The following is a 27485-nucleotide window of genomic DNA, read 5'->3' as shown; positions in this document are numbered from 1 at the left end:
TTGAGGGAAATGGTGATATTGTGTATGTGGAAAAAGTTTTAGATCTTTGAGTTCATCTCATACAAAATGGGAGCAAAACCAAAAGTGTTGTGTTTATATTTTTGTTGAGTATATGAAAAATTATGGGTTCCAGGCTGTTCACAAACAAACAGGGATGAAAACATAACCTCCTCCAACTCTGTTGGTGGAGGTAAAATGCACTTATGCCGTAAAACTTAAATGACACTAGAAACCTCTTTTATTCTCTCTCTCTCTCTCTCTCTCTCTCTCTCTCCCTCTCCCTCACACACACACACACACACACACAAATGTATATCAAGGGAAACACAAGGAAACAAAAAGAAGAGTGCAGTTGTGATTGATGTGGTAATCCCAGCCCAGAGCAACATCAGAAAGGAGGAGGAACAACTGGAGCAGATGTGGAGGTAAAGTCCAAAGTGGTCCCAGAATCTTTAAGAGCTGTAGCTACCCAAACTATATGCGTGGCTTCACCAGATTCCTGGCAGAACATCAGAGGTCTCTATCCAAAAGAGTGCAGGCTTAGGAACAGCTAAGACACTGCACAGAACTAGAGCCCGACCGATATGGATTTTTTGAGGCCGATGCCAATAACGATATTTGGATGAAAAAAAATGCCGATAATCAGTAAATCGGCTGATTTACTGACAGCCAATAAATCAGCCCATATTATTATTATTTTTTTAATTGAATAAAATGTTCTTTTTTGGACCCCTAACAAAAAAGGTATGAGCTAAAAGCTGAAGCTTTGTCCTCATATTGATTAACTTTATAACAGAGAAGAATTTTCAAGTTCAAAAAATGCAATCAAGAAATAAACCTTTGTGAAATTAGCAAATACATATCCTTAAAAAGAGTTGTGAAATACATCTGATCTTGTACCTCTTGTTGCTGCAACTTAGATATAGGTTCAGGATAAGGATATAGATCCTTATAAACTTACTTGTATGCTTTTGTCAGCCGATCAGTGCAGTGTGACGGCGAACTACGGGGGCCGGTGATGAACACATTTAAGCAGGGGTGTAAGCAGCTCTCAGTTGAATGGAGTCAGAGCTCCATCTACTGGACAAACAGTGCAAGGACATTTTACATTGCCGACACAAACATTATTTCCTGTTTATGACAAATTATCTGCGTTCTGTCGGCAAAATTTCGGCCAATAGTGCGTAATTTGAAAAGGGCTTATATTGGCCGATAATATCGGCCGGGCTCTACACAGAACCCTCAGATTCCCAGGCCTCTAGTAGAGGACAACCCGAGCTTGAGGAGCATACATCCTTCATCTGGGGCCTGTATGTGTATGTTCTATCTCCAAACAAATTCTTGTTGTCTCGAGCAGGCCCTGCATGTACCATTATGGTGAGCAAGTGCTGCTTTTATGGCGAGTCATGGGCAAGTTTTCCATCATCTTTTCTTTTAAAACAGCATCTGGTTAACGGTCTGGTGCACACCACCGACATGTCAGTGCAGCATAAAGGTCACACTGGAGAGAATCTTTAAGCATTTAGAAGTTAAATGGCGTAAATGCTGATGTGCACTACTTGATCTTTTGCAAAATGTTAAATGATGACCCAGTGTTGACCCGCTGCTCAGCAACAGAGTGCATTTAGCTGCAGTTTGTATATGAGTCTCCATGCTGGTTTGTGAGAACCTCACTTTTGTGTTTGCATGAATTTTTATTTTTATTTATTTATTTTATTTTTTTTGCAAAAGTTATTTCTGTGCTGGTAATCAGTCTGAGTTTGTCTGACTTGAACTGTACGTTCTTTTTTGGGGTGTCTTTGATTTCTGCAATCTGTGACAGTGACATTCTGAAACACAAATAGAAAAGAAGAGCGTTTCTGTCTGTAGCTTTTTCCTTTCTGGATGTGTTTCTAATTCTTTTTAGGTGTAATTAGTGCAATGATGTGTCCACAGCCTGCAAAAACGAGCTAGAATGCGTGAGAGAAAGCAGATCAAAGCTCTGCCTGCAGGGTGTCAATCTGCCCGTTTGGTGTCATGCGTGTGGACAGGCAGATGTTCGCCACTCGCGTCCAAGAGCAACAGCTGGTCAAAGCCTTGCTGATATATAGATTTCTAAATGGTTACTTCTGTTGCCAGTAATGACAGAGGAAAAGAAAACATATGGAAATAGAGATTAAGTGTAAAATAAAATAGGAAATTCAAAATCAGGGTTGTTCCATTTGGCAATATGTGGCTCGTTTTGTTCCCAGAAGGAATAGTGATGAGAAATCCAAACCATAAAAAAGCAAACAAACAAAAATAATCAGTCCGGTCTAGTTTCATTCATACTTTTATAGTGACAGAGATGCACCAAGTATGAGTTGAAGTGTCAGTTTAATGGCACCAATTTAAAGGTTGTCTGCTTTCAATCAACGCCAGATGTTGGTTTAATGGTTTTGTTAATTGCGCTTCCTGTCATTATGACCTTTTTTTCTTATGTTGCTTCACTCAAAATGATAAACTAAACGCAGGCTCGAGCTTTAGAGCTGCGATTTATGATTATTTTTATAATCAATTAAGCGGTTTGAGTTATTTTCTCTGTTCGGTATATAAAATGATGAAAAATGCTGATCTTTGTTTTCCAGAGTTCAAGATGATGAATTCAAATGTCTTGTTTTGTCCACAGGCCAAAGATATTCAGTTTTCTGCCAGATAGGAGGAAAGAAAAGTAGTAAAAGTAAGTGGGGATTAATGCATATGTAGCCCGGTTCCGCTTGGTCACCAAGTACAAGAAGGCCCAATGCAGATTTGACCTCTGTTTATCTTAAAATTTCAGTGATTCACGTCCATCCATCCATCCATCCATTTTCTATACCTGCTTGCTCCAATCAAGGGTCACGGCAGGGCTGGAGCCTATCCCAGCAGTAGTGACTCACATAATATATTTATTTATTTACACGTGTCTGGGGTTTTGTTTTTGGTTTTGTGTGTGTCTGTGGGTAACTCAGGAAGGGTTGAGGGTCAGCCATATACTAAATTTTGGAGGTGATCCAGAATCTGGCTCAGGATTTCACTTTATATTGGTTTGAAGGCTTACATCAAAACTAGTTCAGATTCTCAACAAATCTGCACTACAGATAGATATTAGGGGATGGAAGACTCTGCTGAACTTTGGAGGTATTCCGGTGTCACGACTGAATGGTCCGCCCCTAAAAATCGGTCCGCCTTTTGCATCTGCGCATGCGTCATTTCGGACCACAGCAGCACGTATGAGATGGACTCTCTTCACCCAAAGCAATCAAATGGATTAATGGGATGATTAACCATCGTATGATAAAGGTAAAACCTCTTAAATCATTCTAAAGTCAGTTTTAAGCAGAAACAAGGCCGTTATAAGCAGAAATGAGGCCAAATTCTGTGACGCTTTGAAATGTCCGACGCAAAGTGAACGCATCAGCTAGCAGCTCGTTTAGCCGCGGCGCTCTGATCGCTTCTGCCGCTTTTGATGATGTTGAATTTATGTGGAAATGATTGTTGTACAAAAGCTTCAGATATCTGTCGCTGAGATAGATGATGACTGGTGCAGTTTGAAGCAGAAATGAGGTGTTAATCCGTGAACCGTGCCATCGGGGGACTGATCTTTAGGGGGACCGTTCGGTCTGCGACACCGGATCCAGATTGGCAGATGTCAGAAATCTCTGATTGCTATTGTTTATATTTGTTAGTTTATTGTAATTTATATCAAATATAATTCTTTCGCTTCACAGTGCATACTGTCTCTCTTTGCAAAATATACATTTTATAATGTCTAAAGTGTGTGTGTGTGTGTGTGTGTGTGTGTGTGTGTGTGTGTGTGTATACGTGTGTCTGATCTGTCAAAACCTTTATAAATAAGTAATTAAAAATGTCAGATACGTTGCGAGTTATCTTGTCTGTAACAGACAGGCAATCACAATGACCTCCTTGGAGGAAATGTAATATGAAAAACATGCCTCTTGATTTTTCATGTGGAAAGCACATTATCATGTCCAAAAAAACTGGAGCATGGAGGAGAAAATAAAACAATCTTTTGAAAAGATGGGCAGGCTGAGTTCATCTCTTGTGTTAAATAGTTGATGATGCTTAAATGTGGAGCAGGAGAATATCTTGCACAACCAAATCGTAGTTATTCCCATCAGCCTTCCACCTTATGCAGTTAATCATTCAACAGAAAAACAGCCGTCCTCACTGCTCTGCGTGCACTGAATTCCACAAAAGCCTTTATTTTCTTTGAAAAATTAAAATCTGTATTTACAAAAATGCCACAAATGAGTGATACAGACAGATAATACAATGAATGAAACATCTGTTAAAACACTGTGTCATTCTTCATAGTTCAGTCTGATGAGAAGATGTGAAGCCGAAACAAGCGTTAAAAATCTTCTACATCTGGAAATAATACTGGAAAAGTGGTATACCTTCATAGCAATGATAGCAAGAATCATATGTTGATGTCACTATCAATTGAAAGGAAATCTCTACCTGATCTAAAAAGTTAATGAAAAATATAAAAGGCAAAATTATGGATTGTACTCATATCGCTGTATTCATGATTAAGGTTTGTTGCAGTCCATCCCAGGGTATTCTCCGAGATTTTTGTGTATTTTGGTGGATGCAATTTGCCCTTACAAACCATCAAGGGTCTGCAGTGGGGAAGAATCCTAATAGCATAATGCTGCCACCACTCAGATGTACAAATTTACATAATGATTTATGAATGAGAAAGTGAAAGATTGGATTTAGTCTTTTTTTTTTCCAAAAAACAAGTATTTGGTCTTATCGAATCATTAGAACTTCATTACAGCTGAGTTCCCATGTTTCTTCTGGCGAATATGATCTTGGATTGTGTGTTTCCTTTGAACCAATGGCTGTCTCTGCTGCTCGACCATCACAGAATAACTGATAATGTAACAGCCAAAAGTTTTGCGAACAGTATATTTTTAAGGATATTCTGCTGACAAATAAATTACAAACAGGGCCAATAATAATGTGAACTGAGTTCCAAGTAATATTCAGTGACTCTGAAACTTTTCTGAAATTATCCTTTTACTTGCTTTTCAATTACAAACTTCTTCTGTATTTCTATTGTATTGTTAGCCAATATGTTAAGTTATTAGAGGTTTGACCATCCAGACACTGCAGTATTGATTCAATAATGAATCTAACACCATTTAACTAAGCACAGCTGTTTTATTTTTGTATTATTTCAAAAGCCAACTGTCTATAAAAGTGATGCTTTTGTTGCACAGAGAGTGAATACTTACGCAATCCATTGTTATTGTTACAAAATGTATTTAATTTATATCATGTAGAGAGTTGGCCAATTGTAAAGCAGAAAATGCAATTGTGACATCAAATGTATGTTTTTGTCTTCACATTATAAATCCCGCTAAAGGACCTGCAAAAAACTTCAGTGATTCGGCCAATAGTCTTGGAACGTATTATCCAAGCATTTTAAGTTCTATGCCATGATAGACCCATGAAAATTAATAATGTCTTTTGATGAGAATGGCTACGTTTACATGCCGTTAATATTCGGGTTAAGGTCAATTTCCAGTTTCTGAATCATTAGGAATAACCCATTTACATGCTTAAGCAGACAGAGTTACTCCTGTATACATGGTCAATGGTATCATTTGCAATATCCCCAACAGCGATGCACGTCTTCCACCGGTGTGCTTGATTCAGTCTGGCATTCGTGCAAATCCTGCTTCGCGTAACTTTTCAGCCACCTTCTTGTAAATGTCGCTGTCTTGGTACTTTATACCGTCAATAAAAGACATTATATTCATGTCTTTCGCGATACTAATCTAGTACAGTGGTCCCTCGTTTATCACGGGAGTTCTAAAAATAACCCGCAATAGGCGAAATCCGCGAAGTAGTCAGCGTTAGCTTTTACAATTATTATAGATGTTTTAAGGCTGTAAAACCCCTCACTACACACTTTATACACTTTTCTCAAACAGGCATTAACATGTTCTCACTTTTCTCTCCTGTGTAAACACTCTCTTTTTTCTTCTGGGCGAGAAGATTATAAACAGACACGCAGAGCACAATGCGTGTGCTCGCCCTTCGCTCACTGCCTCCAGGGGGTACGGATGCGGGACTCTCAAAGAATCCAAGTCATGGCCACGGAGCTCTGCGGCTGTGGTATACTGAGACCCTGCGGCGCTGTGGATTTTTCCGCAAATGCCAGAGCGCTCCACATCAAAACAGCGAGCGTAGTCTCTGGACTTGTTGCCAGAGTTGGCACAGCGCCGCACAGCATAGAGGGGGGGCGGTGTGAGTAGCCCACTGCGGCGTTGTTACTGAGCCCGCAGACTCAGTAAGCGCATCGGAGGCAGTGAGAGCAATCGCGGTGATGCCGACCGGTGCCACGACCGGCACGCCTGATAAGGACGCAGAACACAATGCGCTGTTTATCTCTGCTTCTGTGGTGTCCGGTGGGTTGCACGCGCCGCATACAAGTAGTTGCCGTACTCAAAGACCAAGATTCCTTGCGGATAGGACATGCGCAGAACACAAAATAATGTGCCTTTCTATGGGGATATCCCGATGCGCGTTTATATGACCTGATATTCGGGTTAGAAAAGGAGTAACCCAGGGGTCTTATTCGGGTTTTTAAAAACCGGAATATGAGCATATTTGGGTTTTGGGGGTGTTTACATGGCCGTGCGTAACCGGGTTATTGCTAATATTCCGGTTATGAAAGGGTTATTGGCTGCATGTAAACATAGTCAGTGTCTTTACTTGGCCTAATTGTGATACTCTTCTTCAGCCCATCACTGCTCAGAACACATTGCTGATGACCTCTGTGCTTTTAGTGTATTTGTAATGTACAAGGCTGCATTTAGGACTAATTTGGCACATTTTAAAGCAGCATGTCTTAAATCGGCATGTCCGCTAGGTGATGATGAATATGCTTTTAAGTTTGCCGGGCCGAATGGTATGTCCTGAAACGCCCACACTCCACCCGAGGATTATTCTCTGTAGGAGGCCATAGCAGGGGTGGTGGCCAAGTGGTTAGTGTGCTTTGTTTCGGTGCGAAAGGTTCCCTGCCCACTCTCCATGTAATGTGGAGTTGCGTCAGGAAGGGCATCCGGCGTTAAACTTCAACATGCCAACGCCAAAATCAACATGCAGATCCACCTCGGATCTGCTGTGGTGACCCCAAGTGCAAAACAAAGGAGCAGCCGAAGGGGCAGAGCAAAACGGGGGTCCAAATTATAGAATGTGATTTGGCCACTTTAGTAGGCAAGATGCATTCAGTCAACTTAAAAAAAAAAATCCCGTACTTAGTGGTTGACACAGAATGAATAAGTAATTTTGTAGTCTTACAATAAAGTACAACAAATTTCATTAATACAGAGTGATTAAAAATGGAGTCTTGCCTTGCATCTCTGCAGCTGTCTTCCTTTATTTTTCTTGGCACAATAAACTGAATCAGGTTTTGCTGCAGTAATTGTCAGTAACTGAGGGGGTGAGGCATGGCGGGTGGATGGACACAAATGCATGACTCAGATGTGGGTTAAGGAAAAGGCTTTATCCAAGAACAGACTTAGTTCGATACACAGGAAGTCAGTCAGTACAGGCAGAGGTACAGATGGTTGAGAGGTGGGGACGTGGTCAAACAACGAGGGAGGATCAGACACGGAGAAGCAGGTTGACTGGCGCAGGCTGAGACGTGGTCAAAAAAACGGGTGAGAGTCGAGCACACAAAAGACGCAGAGCAGAAACAACATGAGGAAGGGTTAGAACGAGGGCAAGAGCACAAGGCATGGAGCACAATGAACGAGCAGTGAACAGAGGAAAACATGGGACTTAAATACAGAGGTTAATCAGGGCATGATAAGATGCAGGTGCAGGGAAGAAGGCGTGGGTGGACAAGACAGGAGTGGAATGACAGGGCGTCAGACAAAAGCAGCAAAACAGGAATATGACAGTGATAAGACACATGTTAATCAACTAAGAAATAATGAAACCTACAACCCCAATTCCAGTGAAGTTGGGACGTTGTGTAAAATGTAAATAAAAACAGAATACAATGATTTGCAAATCCTCTTCAACCTATATTCAATTGAATACACCACAAAGACAAGATATTTAATGTTCATACTGATAAACTTTATTGTTTTTCTGCAAATATTTGCTCATTTTGAAATGGATGCCTGCAACAGGTTTCAAAAAAGCTGGGACAGTGGTATGTTTCCCACTGTGTTACATCACCTTTCCTTCTAACAACACTCAATAAGTGTTTGGGAACTGAGGACACTAATTGTTGAAGCTTTCTAGGTGGAATTCTTTCCCATTCCTGATTGATGTACAACTTCAGTTGTTCAACAGTCTGGGGTCTCCGTTGTTGTATTTTGCACTTCATAATGCGCCACACATTTTCAATGGGCGACAGAGGCAAGGGGACAGTATACGGCTGCGAACCCAGGTGCCTAACTGCGAATTTCCTCACAGATGTCATTCGTATGCTGTCGCAGCGAGATGCTACTCTAAGATAGCAAGCACCAAGACTTTTGAGACTCAGATATTAGTTCGCTTACAAAAGCATCAGCATCGTCAAACACCTTGTCCAGTGACCTCATGACTACAGAAGCTCTTTCCAGGCATCTCTCAGTCGTAAAGGTTGAAGACCCAGAGACCTGAATGTCCCTGTAAGGAAAAAAGTTTGGTTATTAAAAAACAAAAAAATGGTGGCAGTTTGCCGTTTCCATTTTACACAATAAATATACACGGTTTCATGAGGAGAACTTGACTCATGGTTGAAAAGTGAAATTTCAAAAATTCATGTTAATAAATAAGTAAATGTACTTTATTGACACATTAACTTTTTTAGTGCATATTTTCTTATCACAAATACTTTGCGTTTCCATCTGAACTGGTAACAAGTCTTAAATTAATTGAGTTTTTCTTGCTGAAGGAAAAAAACCCAGGATAAACCATGGGAGAGAAGTTGTGTGCTGCTGTGGTATACCCTCTAATTGAAGTCGATAGGCAGCCAGTTAAATCATAAACTGAGTCATGGGACTTGCTTTGGAAATACCAAAAGCTTGACTGAATGCACATGATCGGGTCAACATATGTTTCTCTAAATTGACAGAGATTCAAGCCTCTCTGTAAAGATTTTGACCTGAAGTTTGACCTGTGCTTGCCTGGTGCTTTTGTAGCCCTTATGGATGGTCTGAAATCATCATGCTGTGCAAGATTATGGCACATATTTTCCTTCATTGTGGTCTTGTTTTCACTGTGATGAGGGCTTTCAGGATGTTTGAAAATCATTTTTCTCACTTAAACGTTGACATAGTTTGTTAATCCCTTGCATTTCCGCGGAGCCCTTAGCATTGCCGTCACCAAGAGTTTTTCTGTAAGTGGCAAGGTTTGCTAAGGTTATACTACAGACAGGCTGTGGCATTTACGATTATGCTATGACTAGGCTACTGTTGTTTTTGCCAAGCCCCAACCTCCAGCACTAAAAAATAAAGCCAACAAGGAAGTGTCAAATCTTGCAGTTCTTTGGCTGGCCACTTGAGGTAAGCTCCAAAAGTGAGTCACTCCAAATGAACACTGATGTTAAAATCCCCCAACTTTACAGCAGAAATAAACTTGCCAACAAAAAATGGTTTTGATTTCTATAACTAGTTTCCCTATTCATGACAACTGTGTGTGTGGGGGGGGGGGGGGGGGCGGCGGGGGTGTGTGTGTGTGTGTGTGTGTGTGTGTGTGTGTGTGTGTGTGTGTGTCAGTTTAAGCTGTTTTAAGCCATCAAGTTATCCATAATTAGAGGCATAATGTTTTTTGAGTGACAATTCTGTGCCAGTTGAGCCGTGTTCACTGTGCATTTTATTTCAAATATCAGCGATAATATGGCTTGCTGTGTGGTTAATTGTATGAATGAATCATCTGAGAAGTTTGTGTTTCAGTATTACTGTTGAAATTTCATTATTATTTGATTTGTATATTAGCACCAGTAGTACAAATGAGCAGGTATCAACAACTTGGTGAGGTTGCTGCCACTGTTATTCCAATAGTTACTGAGGCAGTATGCTGTGGGTGGGGTGACAAATACTCACAATGTTGATACTAGATATGATACTATACTATGATACTACTACACTGTGATACTAGACTAGATTTCAAAAGTCCAGAATTAACATAATACATATTCAGTTGATGAGTGGATGCAAGGTGGAAATGTTGTACCAGTTTAATTCAGCATAAATGTACTGTAAATGAGATAGGAGTATTGTAGTTGCATTAGAGTATTACGCGCATCTGTCCAAAAATGCATCACGAAGAGGAAAAACCATACATATGTTGCATTTATTTTGAAACTTTGCTACCGCTTCAGGCAGCAAAAAGGATTGTTATTGCTGCATAATTTATTTATACCACAAACATGACCTTAATGAGCAAAAGCTAATGAGCTAATTAATGTTAGGCCTTGTTTACACTGCAAGTTCAAATGGGGTTTATTGTAAATCTGATTGAAATTTCATAGCAAACACGTTAGAACTAGCAAGTGTTATGCGTCGACGCGGGTTGAGGAGCGGACCTGCGTCTGACAGAACCCAGCGGTAAAAATAACCAGAAGGCGGTTCCCAACAGAAACAATTTATTTTTCACCTGTGCTTACAAATGTAAAACATAAAAGCGTCCCTCTGGTGGAGTGATAAGTGGCACGTTCACCAGCGCCCACAAAGATTAAAGCCCGGTGCTCCTGGACTCACTACCACCGCCAAACACCCCCCAGGTGGACACGACGAACCGATTCTCTGTGGAGCAAAGAGAAGGTGAGGTGAGTCAGCAGATACAACTCTATCTTTCGCATAACACACGCTATCAGCAACACACTCAGGTCAATGTTTCTTTTTAACTTTATGCAAATGAGCAGCCTCTCACAACAGGTGGAGGATCACTTATCCTGCACGCCACCGCAGTGAGAAGCAAGCTGCACAATTCTCTTCACAATCTCAGTTTACTGTGTAACAAAACACCAAGATACTATCAACACTTACTTAATCACTTAATTACCTTTAGCGTGTGCCGACAGCATGTGTCCTCACCCTTCCCTGCTTCACGGGCTCGATATGTCAAACCCAGGCGCGGTCCTCAGCGTCTCACAAACGAACATCACAAGGTCGAGTTCCCGGCAGTTCTGCTCAAATCACACATGACTTATATGCAGAACGCCATCCAATTATCTGCTTCAGCTGCAAGTCTTCAAGGCCGCACGTGAGCCCCCGCCACAGGTGTGCCACATGACGCTAATAAGGGTGAGGACTCTTCAGCCAGCACTTTCTCCACAGACAAATCAGCCCTCATGCCACCTGGAGAGCAAAGAAAAGAAAAGAACACCAACACAGCCAGCCACGCCCCCCCAACACACAACAGTACCCCCCCATCAACGGGAAGCCTCCCGGCGACCGAACCAACCAGGCCCGAGAACAGCATCCCCCTCCAGGGTCCACGTCAGGAAGCAGGACAGGCACCGCAGCAGGAAGGCCGGCCGGAACCAACAAAAAAAAAAACCAAAACATTCCCCAAAAACAGGGTCACTCACACAGGAAAAAAAAAACAAAACACAAAAACCCACCCAACAACCTCCCCAGGGGACCGTCCCATCAACCCCGGGAAGAAAAGAAAAACTCCCAAACGCAAAACCCCCAACATACTCCCACAAACACAATACAAACGTAAAAACATAAAAGAAAAATAACAAACAACCCCCCCAGAATGACCTGCAGAGCCCGACCCCCCCCCCCCACCCCCCCAGAAGGCCTTCATTGCCAGTTCCAGGAGGAACAGCCAAAACCATAAGCCCAACAAAGGTCCCCAGGTGCACATGGAGCAACACGGCGCCCCCCCCAGGGGACCGTAACATCAACCCCAGGAGGTACCCACCCCACAACCCCGGAACCCCAGACTTGGTCACACATGGCTGGTCGGTCCCAAGCCAACTCCCCCCCAGGGGACCGTCCCATCAACCCCGGAGGTGGAACCCGGAAGGAAAACAAGATGAAATCAAAAACCAACCCCCGGAGGACAACCAAAAACAACCCCGGGGGGATAGAAACGACCACAAATCCCGCTACCCTCTCCAGCACCCCGAAAGACCCCAGGTCCCTCCCAGAGCCCCCCGGCGGCTCAATTTCGGCAAACGGCCCAAACTAGTAAGCCGGAGAAGGGAACAAGGAAAAAACCAACCCAGCTCAACCCCAAGGCGCAGCAGAGAACTGGAAATGCGTCCAGTGCCACAACTCGGCCATACCCCAGCCGCTCAGGAGGGGTGGAACTACCGAAATGGCAAAACGGCAACAGATCGGCCCACCCCTCCGACTGAGGTAAGTCTCTGCTGCACCACACCCCGGCAACACCAATGACGAACGGTACAAAGGCTCACCGAGGCTGGAGTGGAACCGGGCCCTAACCAAACCAAAGAAACGCCTCCAACACCCCCCCCCCCCCAGGTGCAGAGGTCTTCTGAGAATGCTCAGCGTGACCAACCTGCACCACCCCACAACCCACAAGACGAACGGTCTTGGGGCAAGTGAGGTCGGGGTTAGGGATGTAGAGAAATAAAAACAAAATAAAACGACCCAACAAACCCAAACAAAAAAAAACCTAAACCACATACAGACTTGACAATTAAGTGAGCCCAACAATCACTCCACCAGATACGCCCCTAACTCCCCAAACACTCATAACCCCTAATTAAAGAAAACAAAACCTTTACTTGTGCTGGAAATTTTTTGTTTTTTTTGTGTTATGTTGCCTGTCCCAGAACACTTGGAGTTACGTCGCCGTTATTTCTCTTGACGCTTACGTGTCGGGGCAATACAGACATCTCTACTCGTCCGAGCTGCATGGGCTCATCAACAGGAGGAGCTGGAGGTCCCGTCGGAGGAGCCTCAGTGGGGCGAAGAAGAGGCGGCCCAGACCTGTGTCGGGGAAAGCCCCGAGACAAAAAAAAACGCTCTGATGGGCGTCCTCTCTCGCATCCACGCTCCCTCATCCGATCATCCAGACGAATCACCAACGATATTAGCTCGTCTAAATCGTTTGACTCATCACGGACCGCCAGCTCGTCTTTTAGTGCCTCATTTAACCCGTCTACAAACACGCCCCGTAAAGCTACGGCATTCCAACCGGATTGAGCAGAAAAAATCCGAAAGTCCACGGAATACGCCGCCGCACTCCGCCTCCCCTGCCTGAGATTCAGTAACCGTTGAGCACCGGTATTCGTTTTCACCGGATGGTCAAAAACCAATCGGAACTCCCGGGAGAAATTCTTAAAGGACCCTAACAATGGCGAGTTGTTACTCCACAACGCAGTGACCCAAGCTAAGGCGTCGCCTCGGAGCAGATTTGTTACATAGGAAACACGACTTCCATCGGAAGAGAAGGAAGCCGGTCGCTGAGTAAAGACCAAAGAACACTGCATCAGAAAGGAAGCACAAGCTTCGGCGTCTCCCGCATAAGGCTCCGGATGACAAATAACCGGTTTGAACACCGAATCCCTGGGTGACGGAGTTATCTGCCCCGGTATCGATGATGCCACAGCTGGAGCTGCAGGAAGCGGAACGGCTTGCGCTGCAAGCTCCGTAACACGGGCGTCTGTTTGTTCAAGTCGATTTGCGAGATGCTGTAATTGCTCCCATATTTTCTCCAAGTGTTCTTGCACCTTTTCGGCAAACAGAACCGCCTCTGCCGCTGGGTCCATTATGGAATGGCCGGGAACTACTGTTATGCGTCGACGCGGGTTGAGGAGCGGACCTGCGTCTGACAGAACCCAGCGGTAAAAATAACCAGAAGGCGGTTCCCAACAGAAACAATTTATTTTTCACCTGTGCTTACAAATGTAAAACATAAAAGCGTCCCTCTGGTGGAGTGATAAGTGGCACGTTCACCAGCGCCCGCAAAGATTAAAGCCCGGCGCTCCTGGACTCACTACCACCGCCAAACACCCCCCAGGTGGACACGACGAACCGATTCTCTGTGGAGCAAAGAGAAGGTGAGGTGAGTCAGCAGATACAACTCTATCTTTCGCATAACACACGCTATCAGCAACACACTCAGGTCAATGTTTCTTTTTAACTTTATGCAAATGAGCAGCCTCTCACAACAGTTGGAGGATCACTTATCCTGCACGCCACCGCAGTGAGAAGCAAGCTGCACAATTCTCTTCACAATCTCAGTTTACTGTGTAACAAAACACCAAGATACTATCAACACTTACTTAATCACTTAATTACCTTTAGCGTGTGCCGACAGCATGTGTCCTCACCCTTCCCTGCTTCACGGGCTCGATATGTCAAACCCAGGCGCGGTCCTCAGCGTCTCACAAACGAACATCACAAGGTCGAGTTCCCGGCAGTTCTGCTCAAATCACACATGACTTATATGCAGAACGCCATCCAATTATCTGCTTCAGCTGCAAGTCTTCAAGGCAGCACGTGAGCCCCCGCCACAGGTGTTCCACATGACGCTAATAAGGGTGAGGACTCTTCAGCCAGCACTTTCTCCACAGACAAATCAGCCCTCATGCCACCTGGAGAGCAAAGAAAAGAAAAGAACACCAACACAGCCAGCCACGCCCCCCCAACACACAACAAGCAAGTACATTATATACAGCGTACTAGTGGAGGTGATGTGTTGGTAGTGGAGCTCAACTTTTGCCAGCATTTTAGCATGAACCCCAAAGATTTTGAGCCTGTTGAAAATGACGAACATCAGCATTGCCCGACCAGAGAGGATACAAAAATAAAGGTTGAAAGGAAGAAATGAGCAGTTGCTGGTGTTTATCTTAATTTATTATGATCTACAGAGTGACTTTCCAAAAACAGAATCCTGAGTAAAAACTGAGAGCTTGCTGACTGTTTCCAGTCCTAGCAAAGGCTGTCTGTAATATTCATAAATTGGCCAGATGTTTACTCTTGCGGCCAATTCCCAAACCTTCAAGGAGTTTTAAATTTGCTTCCATGTGTGATAGTATTTACTAGTTGCTATAATGTACAGAAAGCAAATTAATTGGTGAGCAAAAGCAGATTCCACATGTATGCCTGCAGTGTTTTTTTGGGGGGGGGTTTGTTCATCTGTTTGAGGGGCCAGTGGGAGCTTAAAAATGAAAATACAAGTATTGTGTTTAGATTGAGTCAAGGGAAAATGAACTAATTTGGGTCACACTGACTTCGCGTAAATCATGTTTTTTCATATAAAGTGTTCTCACTGAACGTTACACGTCATTACTTCACCTCCTGAACATAGTTTGTCCTGCACCATTAGCATCAAACATCAAGAACTTCAAACATCATCCACTTTCATCACTGAACACCGTGACTGGTAACGAACGGCCTAATGCAAATCTGCAACCTCGCCACAAGATGACACAAAATGCAACACATAGTAGCATTAAAATTGGTGAGATAGGGTATTTATTCATATGTTTATTTAGATTCTCATTACTCTCTGAGGAAATATTTAATGGATCTTTATAAAAGTAAATAAATCCAGGCACATTTATAGTAATAATATATGTGACTGTGCAAGATTTAGTTGTGATTCACATAATCTTTGGTATTAAGTTGAACAAAATATGTTATCTCGGGTTGGGTGTGTGTGTCTGGCGTTTGATCTTTATTTAATCACTGAGTGAGTGTATGGCACCAAGTAGGAATAGAAACACAGAAAAATGGACTGGTGGCCTTGATGGAGGTCTGCACTGTCAGAGGAACTATGAGTTTTAAATAATAATAATAATCACTTTGCAGAAGTCAGTGAAATGGTTTTGAATCTAGCTTCAATGAGACCTGAGTAGGGGGTGGCATTGCATAAATTTATTAAATAATAAGATGGTTAATTAACACTCTAACATCAGTGAGTGCCCCCCCTCTCTGCAGCAATGCTGAGCAAAACCAAGAGCAGGCAAACAAATCAGATCATTCTGAATATTGTTTTTGTCATATAGCAGGTTGCATCTTTTTTTTTTTTTTTTTTTTGAATGAGCTGGTGCTCGACTCAAGATGATGTTACCAGGAGAAATGGAAGTCAGGCAAGGATTTGTCCCATGAGGACCCAGTTTGAGAACCACTTCACTAATCAATCTTGACAGAAAAGTGTCACACTCTGTGACAAGAAGTCACTTTTTTCATAGCTCTATTTTCATCATTCTATAGACTGGAAAGGTGACAAACAAGAACATGAATAATTTCACGGTTTTCTTGGCCTGAAAACTCTGATCTGCCTGCAGACTAGAAAGTATTGATAAATTGTGTCTGTTCTTCTCAGTATTTCATGACAGGGCAGTGAAGATGGTTAGTTTTTTTGTGATGGGGTGGGGGGGACTTATGTCCTGTTTCCTTTTGACAGAGCCTCTAAAAGCATGTGCAAAAAATTATTTTATTTTCCAAGTTCCTGTGGGCATCATTTACTATTCAGTGCACTCAGTATCTTTTAGAGATTTACTTTGAGAGATTTACTTGTTGAAAAATACTCCATCTTACAATGTTAAAGCTGTTCCGCCTCTGGGTTTTTTTTATTTTTTATTTAAGATTTAGCCTAATCATAAAATAATGTTCTTTGGCACCACTATAATTGAATTTCTCAGCATTTAAATAAGGGATGCATAATATGATATCGCCAATATGATCAAAATTAGTGTTGTTTAGAAACAAGTTAGAATTTCTGCCCCTGAAACAGAGAAATTCCAGCAATCAGACGCCATGACATACATTTGGTATTGACGTGGGTGCTTCCATCAATCCGTGTGAGGGATGCTGGGAAGGACACGATGACAGCCAGTTGGCGTAAAGAAAGGTAACATGATGTCACCTGGCTGTTCACTCAAACAAAATAAACCAAGATGGCAGAAAATGGTCTGAAACAGCTTATTTCTGTATGTGTCTCATATATTTTGTAAATGTTAGTGAGAAATAAACACTTCTAAATCTAAAAACACTTTTTCTGAAACCAGACAACATATCTAAAGTGATTTACAAGACATGTCACGGATGTTTGCATGCGTGCCCCGGGAAAGCAAGTGGGTCAGGTCACAGGTAATCTCAAAACCTCACGCATGCGCATACATGCTTCCTCCTGCAGTCCATTTGTATGACAGTGTGAGAAGGAAATGAAAATATTCGCTATGGAATTCCCATCCAGATAAATATGTTCTCTTCATTAAAATTAGCTGTAATTTTGCAACATGTTACAAAAAATAAACCTACATTATAATGTTTGGATTTCTATGCAAACTAAATTTGATCAGTTTTGTGAAATTTGAAATGCCGTACAGCTTTAATGAAAGTCAGGGGTCAAGTAATATTTACATATAAATTTTGAAGCAGATCCAAATAGAGGGATGGAAGCAGGGTATTTTGTAACCAAAAAAAAACCTAAACAATCTGCAAGAGAAAGGAACTTTAACTATTGGCAGAGGAATGCGCTCTTCAAGTATCATCCTAGTTACAGCCACCAAGGACGTAATAAAGTCATCAGTGTTTACTTATTTGTCTGTCTATTAGCAGGATTATGGCCTAACTACTGCATGGATTTTGACAAAATTTTCACCACAGATACATAGGCCATGGAGGAATTTACTGAATTTTGGAGGTGATCCAGATCAGGATTCTGGATCAAGATTGACTTTATATAGGCTTTGAAGGATTACGTCAAAACTACTTCACAGATTCTCAGCAAATTTGCACCACAGATAGATATTAGGGTATGGAAGACTCCACTGAATTTTGGAGGTGATCCAGATCAGGATTCTGGATCAAGATTTCACTTTATATAGGCTTGGAAGGATTTCTTCCAAACTATTTCACGGATTCTCACCAAATTTGCACCACAGATAGATATTAGTGCAAGGAAGAATCCATTACATTTGGAGGGGATCCAGATCTGAATTTGAGAACGTCAGAAATCTCTGATTGCTCTTGTTGGTTTTATGTTTTCTGTCGATCAGCCTCATGGTGGTTTCTCTATGTCTCTCTTTTTTGCCCCCCCCCCCGCAAAATATTTATTCTCAACTCACTGCATGTAAAAGTGCGTCTGCGTGCGCGCTCTCCAGCTGCTTCAGTCCACCCGCTTCAGTCCACCCGGTAAATGGCTGATGTGGACTGGAGGCCGCTGTAGTTTTACGTCACATTTACATCACGTTGATCTCTCTATCACATGATCCAACTCTCGAGAACTCGCTGCCCTCATTCCGTGAACGCAATCAAATGCAGTACACAGGTGGAAGCTTCTTGAGTCATCTCACTCTGAAAGCAGACATTAAATTTTTCATTTCCTCTGTTTTCCCCATCTGGCATCTTCATGTATTTCTAATCCAAGCAATTACTTCAATGACTAGATGAGTTAAACATCTATTTTATAAGATACAAGGAAGAAGTACACTGTAAAAAAAAAAAAAAAAAAAAAAAAAGTCAAATTTACGGTAAAATACCGGCAGCTGTGGTTGCCAGGAATTTACCGCAAAAAATATGGGGAATCCGTACAAGACAAAACGGTATGTCGGTAAGGTAACCGTAAATTTTACGGTAGAGAATATATTTTTCCACTGGAAATCATTGTAAAAAAAAAAACAAATATTGTAAAACAATTATACTGTAATTTTCTGTAAAAAAATAATGATTTCCATACACTTTTACAGTTAGCAGCTGTAAAAACTACAGTTATAGTATAGTCCTTTTGACGGTAATGTGTTGTTAATTTAACAGGAATACAATAAACCCTGTTATGGTAAATAACTTTAAAAATGACAGAAATATGGTAAACCTTATTAAAGTCTATGTCAATGAAAAATACGGTAAAATTGTAAAATAAATTACATTTTATTTTGACTGGTTAAATTTCACAGTAAATTCCTAGCAACCACAGCTGCCGGTATTTTACCATTTAAAAATGCAGTGCAATACATGAGAAACGAGTGGTATACCGTAGATTTGACATTAGCAACTCAAAAAAAAAAAAAATTTAAAGGCACCCGTATTTGAACTAAGGTACAAATTATCACTAAGAATTAGCAAGAAATGTTTCATAACATCGGTATTACAGACTGAACAGATCATATTAATTGTCTGTATACCCACAAAGTAGCGCAGATCTTGAGAATACAGAATGTCCATATAAATGACTGGTTGTCCAAGGTGGAATGAATAAACTGAAACAAATAAGTCGCTTGCCCCTGACTGATCAAGAGTAATGAGTCGCTGAGTCCGGCCTTGGTTCAGGAAAGCACTCACATGGAGTGGAGTTTCAAATGCACATGATGATGTACATACAAGCTCTGCTGGAGGACTCGAAAGTTGTCCATCAGGTGTTCACTTTGAACTGGTAGGATCCTCTCTGCAGCAAAAAATGGTCACACATTTTTAAAAGTTTGATCAATGCAGTACCCAGAGACTGCTGCCATGATACATGATTCCTTAACCCTCAGGGGATATCAGGGACATTTTTGTCCTTTCAGGCAAATTTTTGCTCAAAATGTAGCCCTAACTTTCATTGTGTTACTCCATATGGAATGTTTTTTTTTTATAGAAAGGTTTTCTTAAAGATATGCCTCAAATTCAAATTTGAACTTTTTTTCAGAGGTCAATGGTTAACTGGGGCCAAATTTACAACCCTTTGCAGACATGATGTCTTTGCCCAAAACTGCTATAAAACGGAATCAATTATTATGTTTTATTCTTTTTATTGCTCAAATCATTCAATCAACTTCTTCTGTTTTTTTATGAGATAAATTGTTTTTTGTAATAAGTCTAGCTGGATGTTTTCAACAATTCAGTGAGTGAAACAGTTAAGCAAGTGTCAAAATAGTAAAACAAAAATCTACCTACTGGTACAAAAAGCACCTTTGAACCACAGGAACAAGTGAATTTTTTTTTTTACTTGACTAAAACAGAGGGACCTCTAATAAGCATCCTCATCAAAACAGCAAAACGTGAAAGAAAGAAAGAACAAGTTAAATGTTTTCTTTGTAAAACAAGAAAATAAATGGCAGGTTTCAAACAATTCCAGATTGTTGAGGGACTTTTGGGGGCAAATAACCAAGCTAGGCAATGGATGGCAGAAACGGAGACAAAGAATAAAAAGAGATTTCCATCTTACACATAATTTGGGTTTTAGCGAAATGAGCAAAGCAGTTTAAGGCAGAACAACCGTGCCTAAAATGAACAGACTGCATATTACAATCATATGGCTAAAGTCCCATTCAATAACATTAAAAGCTAGTCTATCTAAGAGGCCAACATACTAAAATAAGTACTAAATACTTAAACACTTTAAATATTACATTAAAATGCATACCAAAATTATCCAGCCAAGGTTTGATTCCATCTTCAGCACGTTTTTTTGGCTGTCATCTTCTTGACACTGGTTTGCCTGCCACTCTCCTCTGATGTTCACAAAAACAGAGTTATGTTGTAAACAGATGGAGAAAAACATTTTAGAATGTTGTTTAAAAAAAATGAGTTCTATTTCATTCCTCCTGACCGCCAGAGGGCGGTGCTTTAGCACCTGGATAACTACATGTGCGCAGCACAGAGGTCAAGAATATATACCAACAAAGTCACACCATTGAATGTGACCTGGGTGACGTCACTGGTTGTCTTTATATACCAGACGCACCCAGCGCTCGCTTCTTTTCTACATTCTCGCATTCTTAGAGGTTGAGAACGCATTTAGCTGCGATTGCCGCTCTCGCTTGTAGCCTCGCAACCCACCTTCGGTTGGAGCTACGTGCACTGCACACGTACTCCAGAGGCTGCGAGACACGGCTTCACCGTTTTTTGTATTCTTTGACGCCTGTCGTGAGTACACCTTCCTAAACGCCGGGTGCGCGCCTTGCCGCTGCCCTGCTGGATATTTTCCTCTGTGCACATTAGCTGTGTTGTTTCGATGAAAGCTGGCTATTTGTTTAGTTGTGTCGCTAACCCCGTTAACTACGTGGTAGTGTGTGTATCAGAACCAGTATAGTGTACTGTGTTGGGCTTGCCGTGAGTGTTTTCCACTCCTTGAAGTACTTTGTCTGCACTGCCGCCATTTGCTAAGTTTAACAGCTCCGCTAGCAGCTAGTGTTGTCGTTGCTCTAAGTGACTTAGCACTTGGGCTGTGAGTTTTTTCGGCTGTGTGCATCATGTTATTACTGTGGCTGTGAGTGTTTCACGCTCCGTGCCTCGTGTTACTATTTACACTGCGTGTGATTCACGCTTTGTCTTTCCATTTGTAACCATCAGGGCTTGCGTTAGCCATCTGCACGCAGTCCACAATGTTGACAGGGCCTTTGTTGCATGGCTGTAGTACCTGTTTGGCTCCCTTGAGCCCAGATGATGGACATATGTTTTGCCCCTCCTGTCTTGGCATCGGACACCTGAGGGAAGCCCTGACTGGCGATGCCTGCCTTAATTGTGCCAGCATGCCACTGGCAGAGAGATCTGCTAGACTTGCGGCATTGGAAAGTGGGATATCTAGTGCGACTTTGGCCTCCAGCCCCAGGAAGGACCCAAAGCGCCGTAAACGCCCACATGCAGGAGCCCCTTCTGCTAAGAAGGTTACTCATGACCATGCTTTGGCTGAAAAGGTCGAAACGTTGACTTCTGAGTTTGCTCAGATTAAGTCCTTGCTTCTGAATCTACAGCCTAAGGATGCAGTGACAGTTCCTGCTGTCCCTAATGAGGCTGATCAGACCAATGTAGTTACTCAGCAGGAGGACGATGTCGTGTCTATTGCTGCAACTGATTCCTTGTACATGACAAGTGATATAAACTGTGTGGAGGATGAGGATGAGAGGAGTCTTTCTCCAAGCCATTCATTAGTAGGCTCTCATACCTCCGAGGCAGAGTCTATGCCGCAAACTGAACCTGGACTATCCTTTGTCAAGCAAGCTGTTCAGTTGGCTTTATCCAGGCTTGGGGTCGACAATCCCCCTGCCGAAACCACCGCTTCAAGTGCCTTTTTCAAAGTCACTCAGAAGCCTGAGTTCAACGTTCCAGTTTCACAACCATATATCGAGGAGCTCCACCGATGTTGGGCGGACCCCAAATCATTGACCCATCTATCACAGGACTGCAGAGCCCTTAGCTCTATGTGTGATTCAGCGCAGTATGGTCTGAACCGTATGCCCGCCGTTGACAGCATTATTGCGAACCTGGTTGTGGCTCCAGCTGATGCTGCTCGGCCGGATGCCCGCTGCCCACGCCCTCAGTGTAGGGTCACTGATGACCTCCTCACCAGAAGCTATGACATAGCTGCTCGCATCGGTCGCCTAAGCAACTCACTGTCCCATTTAGCCCTTGCCCTCTCAAAGTCTTTGAGGGAGGCAGAGGTTGATGATGCTACGCAAAGTCTTAGTGATGCCTCACTCCAAACCTTTGCTTATATGTCCAGAGAGCTTGGCAGACTGTCAACCCTTACCATCACTAGACGTCAGGTGTGGCTTGCGCAGTCCCCCCTTTCCTAATCCTGCAGAGGCACACTCCGTTCGCTGCCGGTTCTTCCAGGCCAAGTATTTGGACCTGCGGCCCAACAAACTTTAGAGCGTGCTGTCGAGGCTAGTAAATCTCGGCAACAGTTTGTTGACCTACACCTGTCTTCCAGACCTCAGCCGGTCAGACGTGCTACAGCTTTTCACTCTACATCCAGGCTTCTGCCGACTCCCAGAGCTGCACGTGCTTTTGTAGTTGAGGGCCAGCTCTCCCAGCAGCCTGCCTTCCGTGAGCCTACTGGCAGACCCCCGAGAACTGAACGGTTTCGCAGAGCTTCCAGTAATCGCACCCAGAGGTCCTCAGGGATGCGAGGCAGAGGTGGTCGGGTCTGACTGCCAACGTTTGGCCCCCAGCCGTTTTTCACGAAATCAACTCAGCCACTGGGAGGCTCAAGTTCAAGACCCATAGGTCATTTCAACCTTGTTCGAAGGTTACAGAATTCAGTTCGGATGTCGTCCTCCAAAGTTCAATGGGGTGAGGATGACTGTTGTTTCCAACTCGGTGCAGTCTGTTGCCCTACAACGGGAGATTTTGGAACTCCTGGAGAAGGGGGCCATAGAGCCAGTTTACAGATCAGACCAGCTCAGGGGGTTCTATTCAATTTACTTCCTTGTTCCAAAGAAGGATGGCGGCTTTCATCCTATCCTGGATCTCCGACGTCTGAATCGTTATATCAAAGTGCTGCAGTTTCACATGCTCCGCATAGTAGACGTCCTTCAAACTATTACACCAGGAGACTGGTTCACAAGTGTCGACTTAAAAGACGCCTATTTCCATGTGCCAGTGGCGCCTCATCACAAGCAGTTTCTCTGCTTTGCTTTCGAAGGTCAGGCATACCAGTTCAGGGTGCTTCCTTTCGGCCTCTCTCTTGCCCCTCGTACATTTACCAGATGTATGGCTGCAGCACTAGCCCCACTGCAAGCTCTTGGATTAAGAATCCTACCCTACTTAGACGATTGGCTTGTCTGCGCTCCGACTCAGGAGCAGGCGCACAATGACACAGCTCTTCTACTGAACCATGTCTCTCATTTAGGACTCACAGTGAACTTTGCAAAGAGTTCTCTTGTTCCCAGTCAACAAACGACCTTCATCGGCATTGCCATCAACTCCCTGACTATGACTGCATCGCCATCCCCACAGAGAGTGGACGATGTAATTCGTCTCGTCTCACACATTCAACGGGCTGTGACGCTGCCTTTTGGTTTGCTGCTCCGGTTGATGGGCAGATTGACTGCAATGTTGCTAGTGGTACCTTTGGGACTTCTGTTCTTACATCCCCTACAGATTTGGATCAACAACCTAGGCCTCAACTCGAAGTTGCATCAGCACAGGCTTGTACGACTCTCCAACCAGTGCCTTCTGCACCTCAAACCCTGGGGGAACGTGGACTTCATCTGCAAGGGTGTCCCTCTAGGCTCTGTTCCTTCTCGCCGAGAGGTGGTTGTTACAGATGCATCACTCAAAGGTTGGGGGGCCGTGTGGAATCACAGGATGGTGAGGGGTGTCTGGAGTCCCCAGGAGAGACTCCAACACATAAACGTGCTGGAGCTTCGCGCTGTGCGACTGGCTCTCAAGCATTTCCTCCCAGCCCTGAGAGGAAGACATGTTCTTGTCCGGTCGGACAACACGTCAACAGTCTATCACATAAACCATCAGGGGGGCACCAGGTCCAATCACTCATTGGCAGAAACTCGGAAGCTTCTCTTATGGGCGTTGCCTCACCTTCAGAGTGTCAGAGCAGTTCATCTGCCCGGTGTACAGAACAGCGCAGCGGATTTACTCTCCAGACAGAAACCACCACCGGGAGAGTGGAGACTGAACCCGATTGTGGTCCAAATGATCTGGCAGAAATATGGTGCAGCGGAAGTGGACCTTTTCGCTTCAAGCACCTCGACACATTACCCACGATGGTACTCCCTCTTGGAACCAGACAGCCCGCTGGGGCAGGATGCATTGGCTCACCTGTGGCCGGATTGCCTCCTTTATGCCTTCCCTCCTCTCCCGCTGCTGATGTTGACACTGCACAGGATAGATCAGAGCAGCCACAGGGTGCTGCTGGTTGCTCCATTCTGGCCTGGGAGGATTTGGTTTCCCATGATTTACAAACTCCTCGAGGGAGAACCTTGGGCTCTCCCAGAGAGGAAGGATTTGTTGTCACAGATACAGGGGAGGATTTGGCACCCTCACCCAGAACGCCTTCAACTGTATGTGTGGCCGTTGAGGGGCCAGACTCCTTGTTAAGTTCTTGTGACCAGGCTGTTGTTCAGACTATCCTTAATTCACGTGCTGCTTCTACCAGGGCTTTGTATGACAACAGATGGAAGCTGTTTGCGCGGTGGTGTGAGAAACAAAAGTTAGACCCAGAGCATTGCCCTGTGCCTATTCTCCTCACATATTTACAAGAACTGCTGGAGAAAGGACTTTCTGTCGCTACCTTGAAGGTTTATGTTGCTGCAATCTCTGCCCGGCACGTCTACGTTGATGGCCGGTCAGTGGGTTCACACCTCTTAGTGTGTCGTTTTTTGAAAGGTGCTCTACGTTTGTGGCCTCCAAGGCTTGCACGCGTACCTTCATGGGACCTTCCTCTAGTCCTGGAAGGTTTAAGCTTATCCCCTTTCGAACCAGTTGAAAGTGCTGATCTTAAATGGGTGTCAGTGAAGACTGCCGTTCTACTTGCACTGTCTTCGGCTAAGCGGGTGGGAGAGCTCCATGCCCTCTCAGTCACTGGGGACTGTTTGCGATGGAATTCTGACGGATCTGGGGTTACGCTGTGGCCTAATCCGTCCTTTTTACCCAAGAGAATTTCAGCTTTTCTTGTTAACCAGCCAGTTTCCTTGGCTGTGTATGTCCCGCATTCTGATCCAGGATTATCTGTTTCAGGTTCCCTGTGTCCTGTCCGAATGTTGAAGCAGTACATTAGTGCGACTGCCGGGATCCGGAAAACGGATGCCCTGTTTGTGTGTTACGGTGATCACAAAAGAGGCTGTGCTGTCTCAAAGCGGCGACTCTCGCATTGGGTCGTGGATGCCATTTTACAAGTATACAGGTCTTCAGTGTCCCTTTGAGTGATATTTGTGCTGCTGCTACGTGGGCTTCGTCCTGTATCTTCGCCCGCTATTACAGACTGAATGTGGCCGCTCCTCCTGCGGTGACTTCGGCGGTGTTGTCTGCCTCCACTCCCCACTGCTGATGCGAGGTGAGTGTGACTCTTCGTGACCTTGTTGGTATTAAGTCATCCAGGTGCTAAAGCACCGCCCTCTGGCGGTCAGGAGGAATGAAATACAACGAGAGTTACGAATGTAACTACAGTTCTATGAATTCCAGATGACCGCCAGAGTTGCTTGTCACTGAGTCTTGCGAGTTCATTCCGAAAAGAAGCGAGTGCTGGGTGCGTCTGGTATATAAAGACAACCAGTGACGTCACCCAGGTCACATTCAATGGTGTGACTTTGTTGGTATATATTCTCGACCTCTGTGCTGCGCACATGTAGTTATCCAGGTGCTAAAGCACAATATACATTCACAGACATAATAATGCAAATAGTTGTAGTTCACTGTTCTTGTAGCATTAGTGACATTTACATGTAAGTCAACAAAATTTTTATGTATTTATGTATCGCTTGTGAACACACTGCCAAGTGATCCTTTTCTATGCGCAAACAGTGGGACGAAATAGGATGATAGCTGGAGCTGCCAGCTGACCACACGGCACGTACAAACTCAAGCTTTTCCTGATCAGACTAAGACCTGGCAGCGTTATGTGGTTTTCCTTTACTCTGTTACTGTTTTCTTAGCAGCTGAACATCTTTGTCCTTGTAGGCGACTAATACCATCCATCCATGAAAATCTGCAATTTTTGTTTTTACACAACCGACTGCCATCAGTTCAAAGCACAGCTGGCAACCTGGATATTCGTCAAAGTAGCCAACTGCTCTGCTTTATTTTTTTCTTTGTGTCCTTTTCAAAAATGTAGTCTCATTTCTCTGAAGTTTTCTTCATTTCACCAAACAGAAATGAAAACAAGCAGGAAGGGATTAATATGCGTGAAGATGGAACAAAAGTTGATTAGAGTTTTGGGATTTTCCCCTGAAGGCTGTTTTGGGATTTTCCCCTGAAGGCTGTTTGCTAGTTTGTGATAATTGTTTTTCAAAGGTTTCCCATATAGGGAGTCTTATCTATAGCCGCCTTTATTCTGTAATTACTGTTGAACACTCGGTCACCGTCGCTCATCTTCTCGCCAGATATTATCATCATGACTGCTTTTAATAAACTTTTTTTTCATAATTCGATTTGTCCTGCCTGACCAGTGTGACCTTGTCTCCCAGGCACCAGACAACAGTCATGTCACTGTTGCAGATCTTTTCCAGAGGTTAAGTGGCAGTGACTGGCTGGTCTCTCTCATTGTCCAGTGGTCACGCTTGTTGGGATGGTGAAAGCCACGTGTTATGCCCCGACCCCCACCCCTAGTTGTCTTTCAGCCCATGTCCAGAGATTTTATCCAAAACAAGACTGTCACGCCACAGATGCACACAGACAACAGATGCGTGTGAGTTGCTCCAAGGTTTAGTCACAGAATAAAAAGTTAACACGTTTCTAAGGAATGCGCCCACTGTCTCTCAGTCTGTCTGAATCACAGGGCAAATCTTATGGTTCTTAAGTCATTTCTTCCGTTTCTGGTTCTGGTTTTCTCACCCATTCCTCCCATAACATAGTTTATCGGTACAATAGGTCAGGGGCACACCCATAGGCAGCTCTAGCGTGGAGCTTTATAGTGCTACAACTCCCCCTGACCACACACATGCATATCCATTCTAACATTTTCAGCAACTCCACCATAACCCAACCAGAAAATTTGCACTTTCCTCCAAAATCTTATGTGTTCATCGCCTGCTTCTCACACTCTTGAATGATCTGGCCCTAAAGCCCACCCACCTACCCGTGATATAATCTATGCACTACATAAAGACAAGTGTGTTCACGTTATTGTATGTC

At 43.6% G+C, this 27485-nt stretch overlaps 1 protein-coding gene across 2 annotated transcripts in view; it reads left to right on the top strand.

Moving 5' to 3' along the window:
• The window catches only part of ltk (leukocyte receptor tyrosine kinase), a 134092-nt gene that overhangs the window by 30897 nt on the left and 75710 nt on the right, over positions 1 to 27485 (top strand). Inside the window, exon 1 of one of the 2 annotated variants that reach the window (XM_034159726.1) lies at positions 25637 to 25689. The exons of the other annotated variant lie outside the window; for it this stretch is intronic. Coding sequence (XP_034015617.1) covers positions 25683 to 25689 — 7 coding nt within the window. The 5' untranslated portion in view covers positions 25637 to 25682. Of the gene's footprint in view, positions 1 to 25636; positions 25690 to 27485 lie in introns of those variants that run through there. 2 annotated transcript variants of the gene reach the window in all.

This window comes from Thalassophryne amazonica, chromosome 19, assembly GCF_902500255.1.
Source record: "Thalassophryne amazonica chromosome 19, fThaAma1.1, whole genome shotgun sequence".
NCBI classification, from domain to species: domain Eukaryota; kingdom Metazoa; phylum Chordata; class Actinopteri; order Batrachoidiformes; family Batrachoididae; genus Thalassophryne; species Thalassophryne amazonica.
This window is presented reverse-complemented; position numbering and strand designations above follow the sequence as displayed.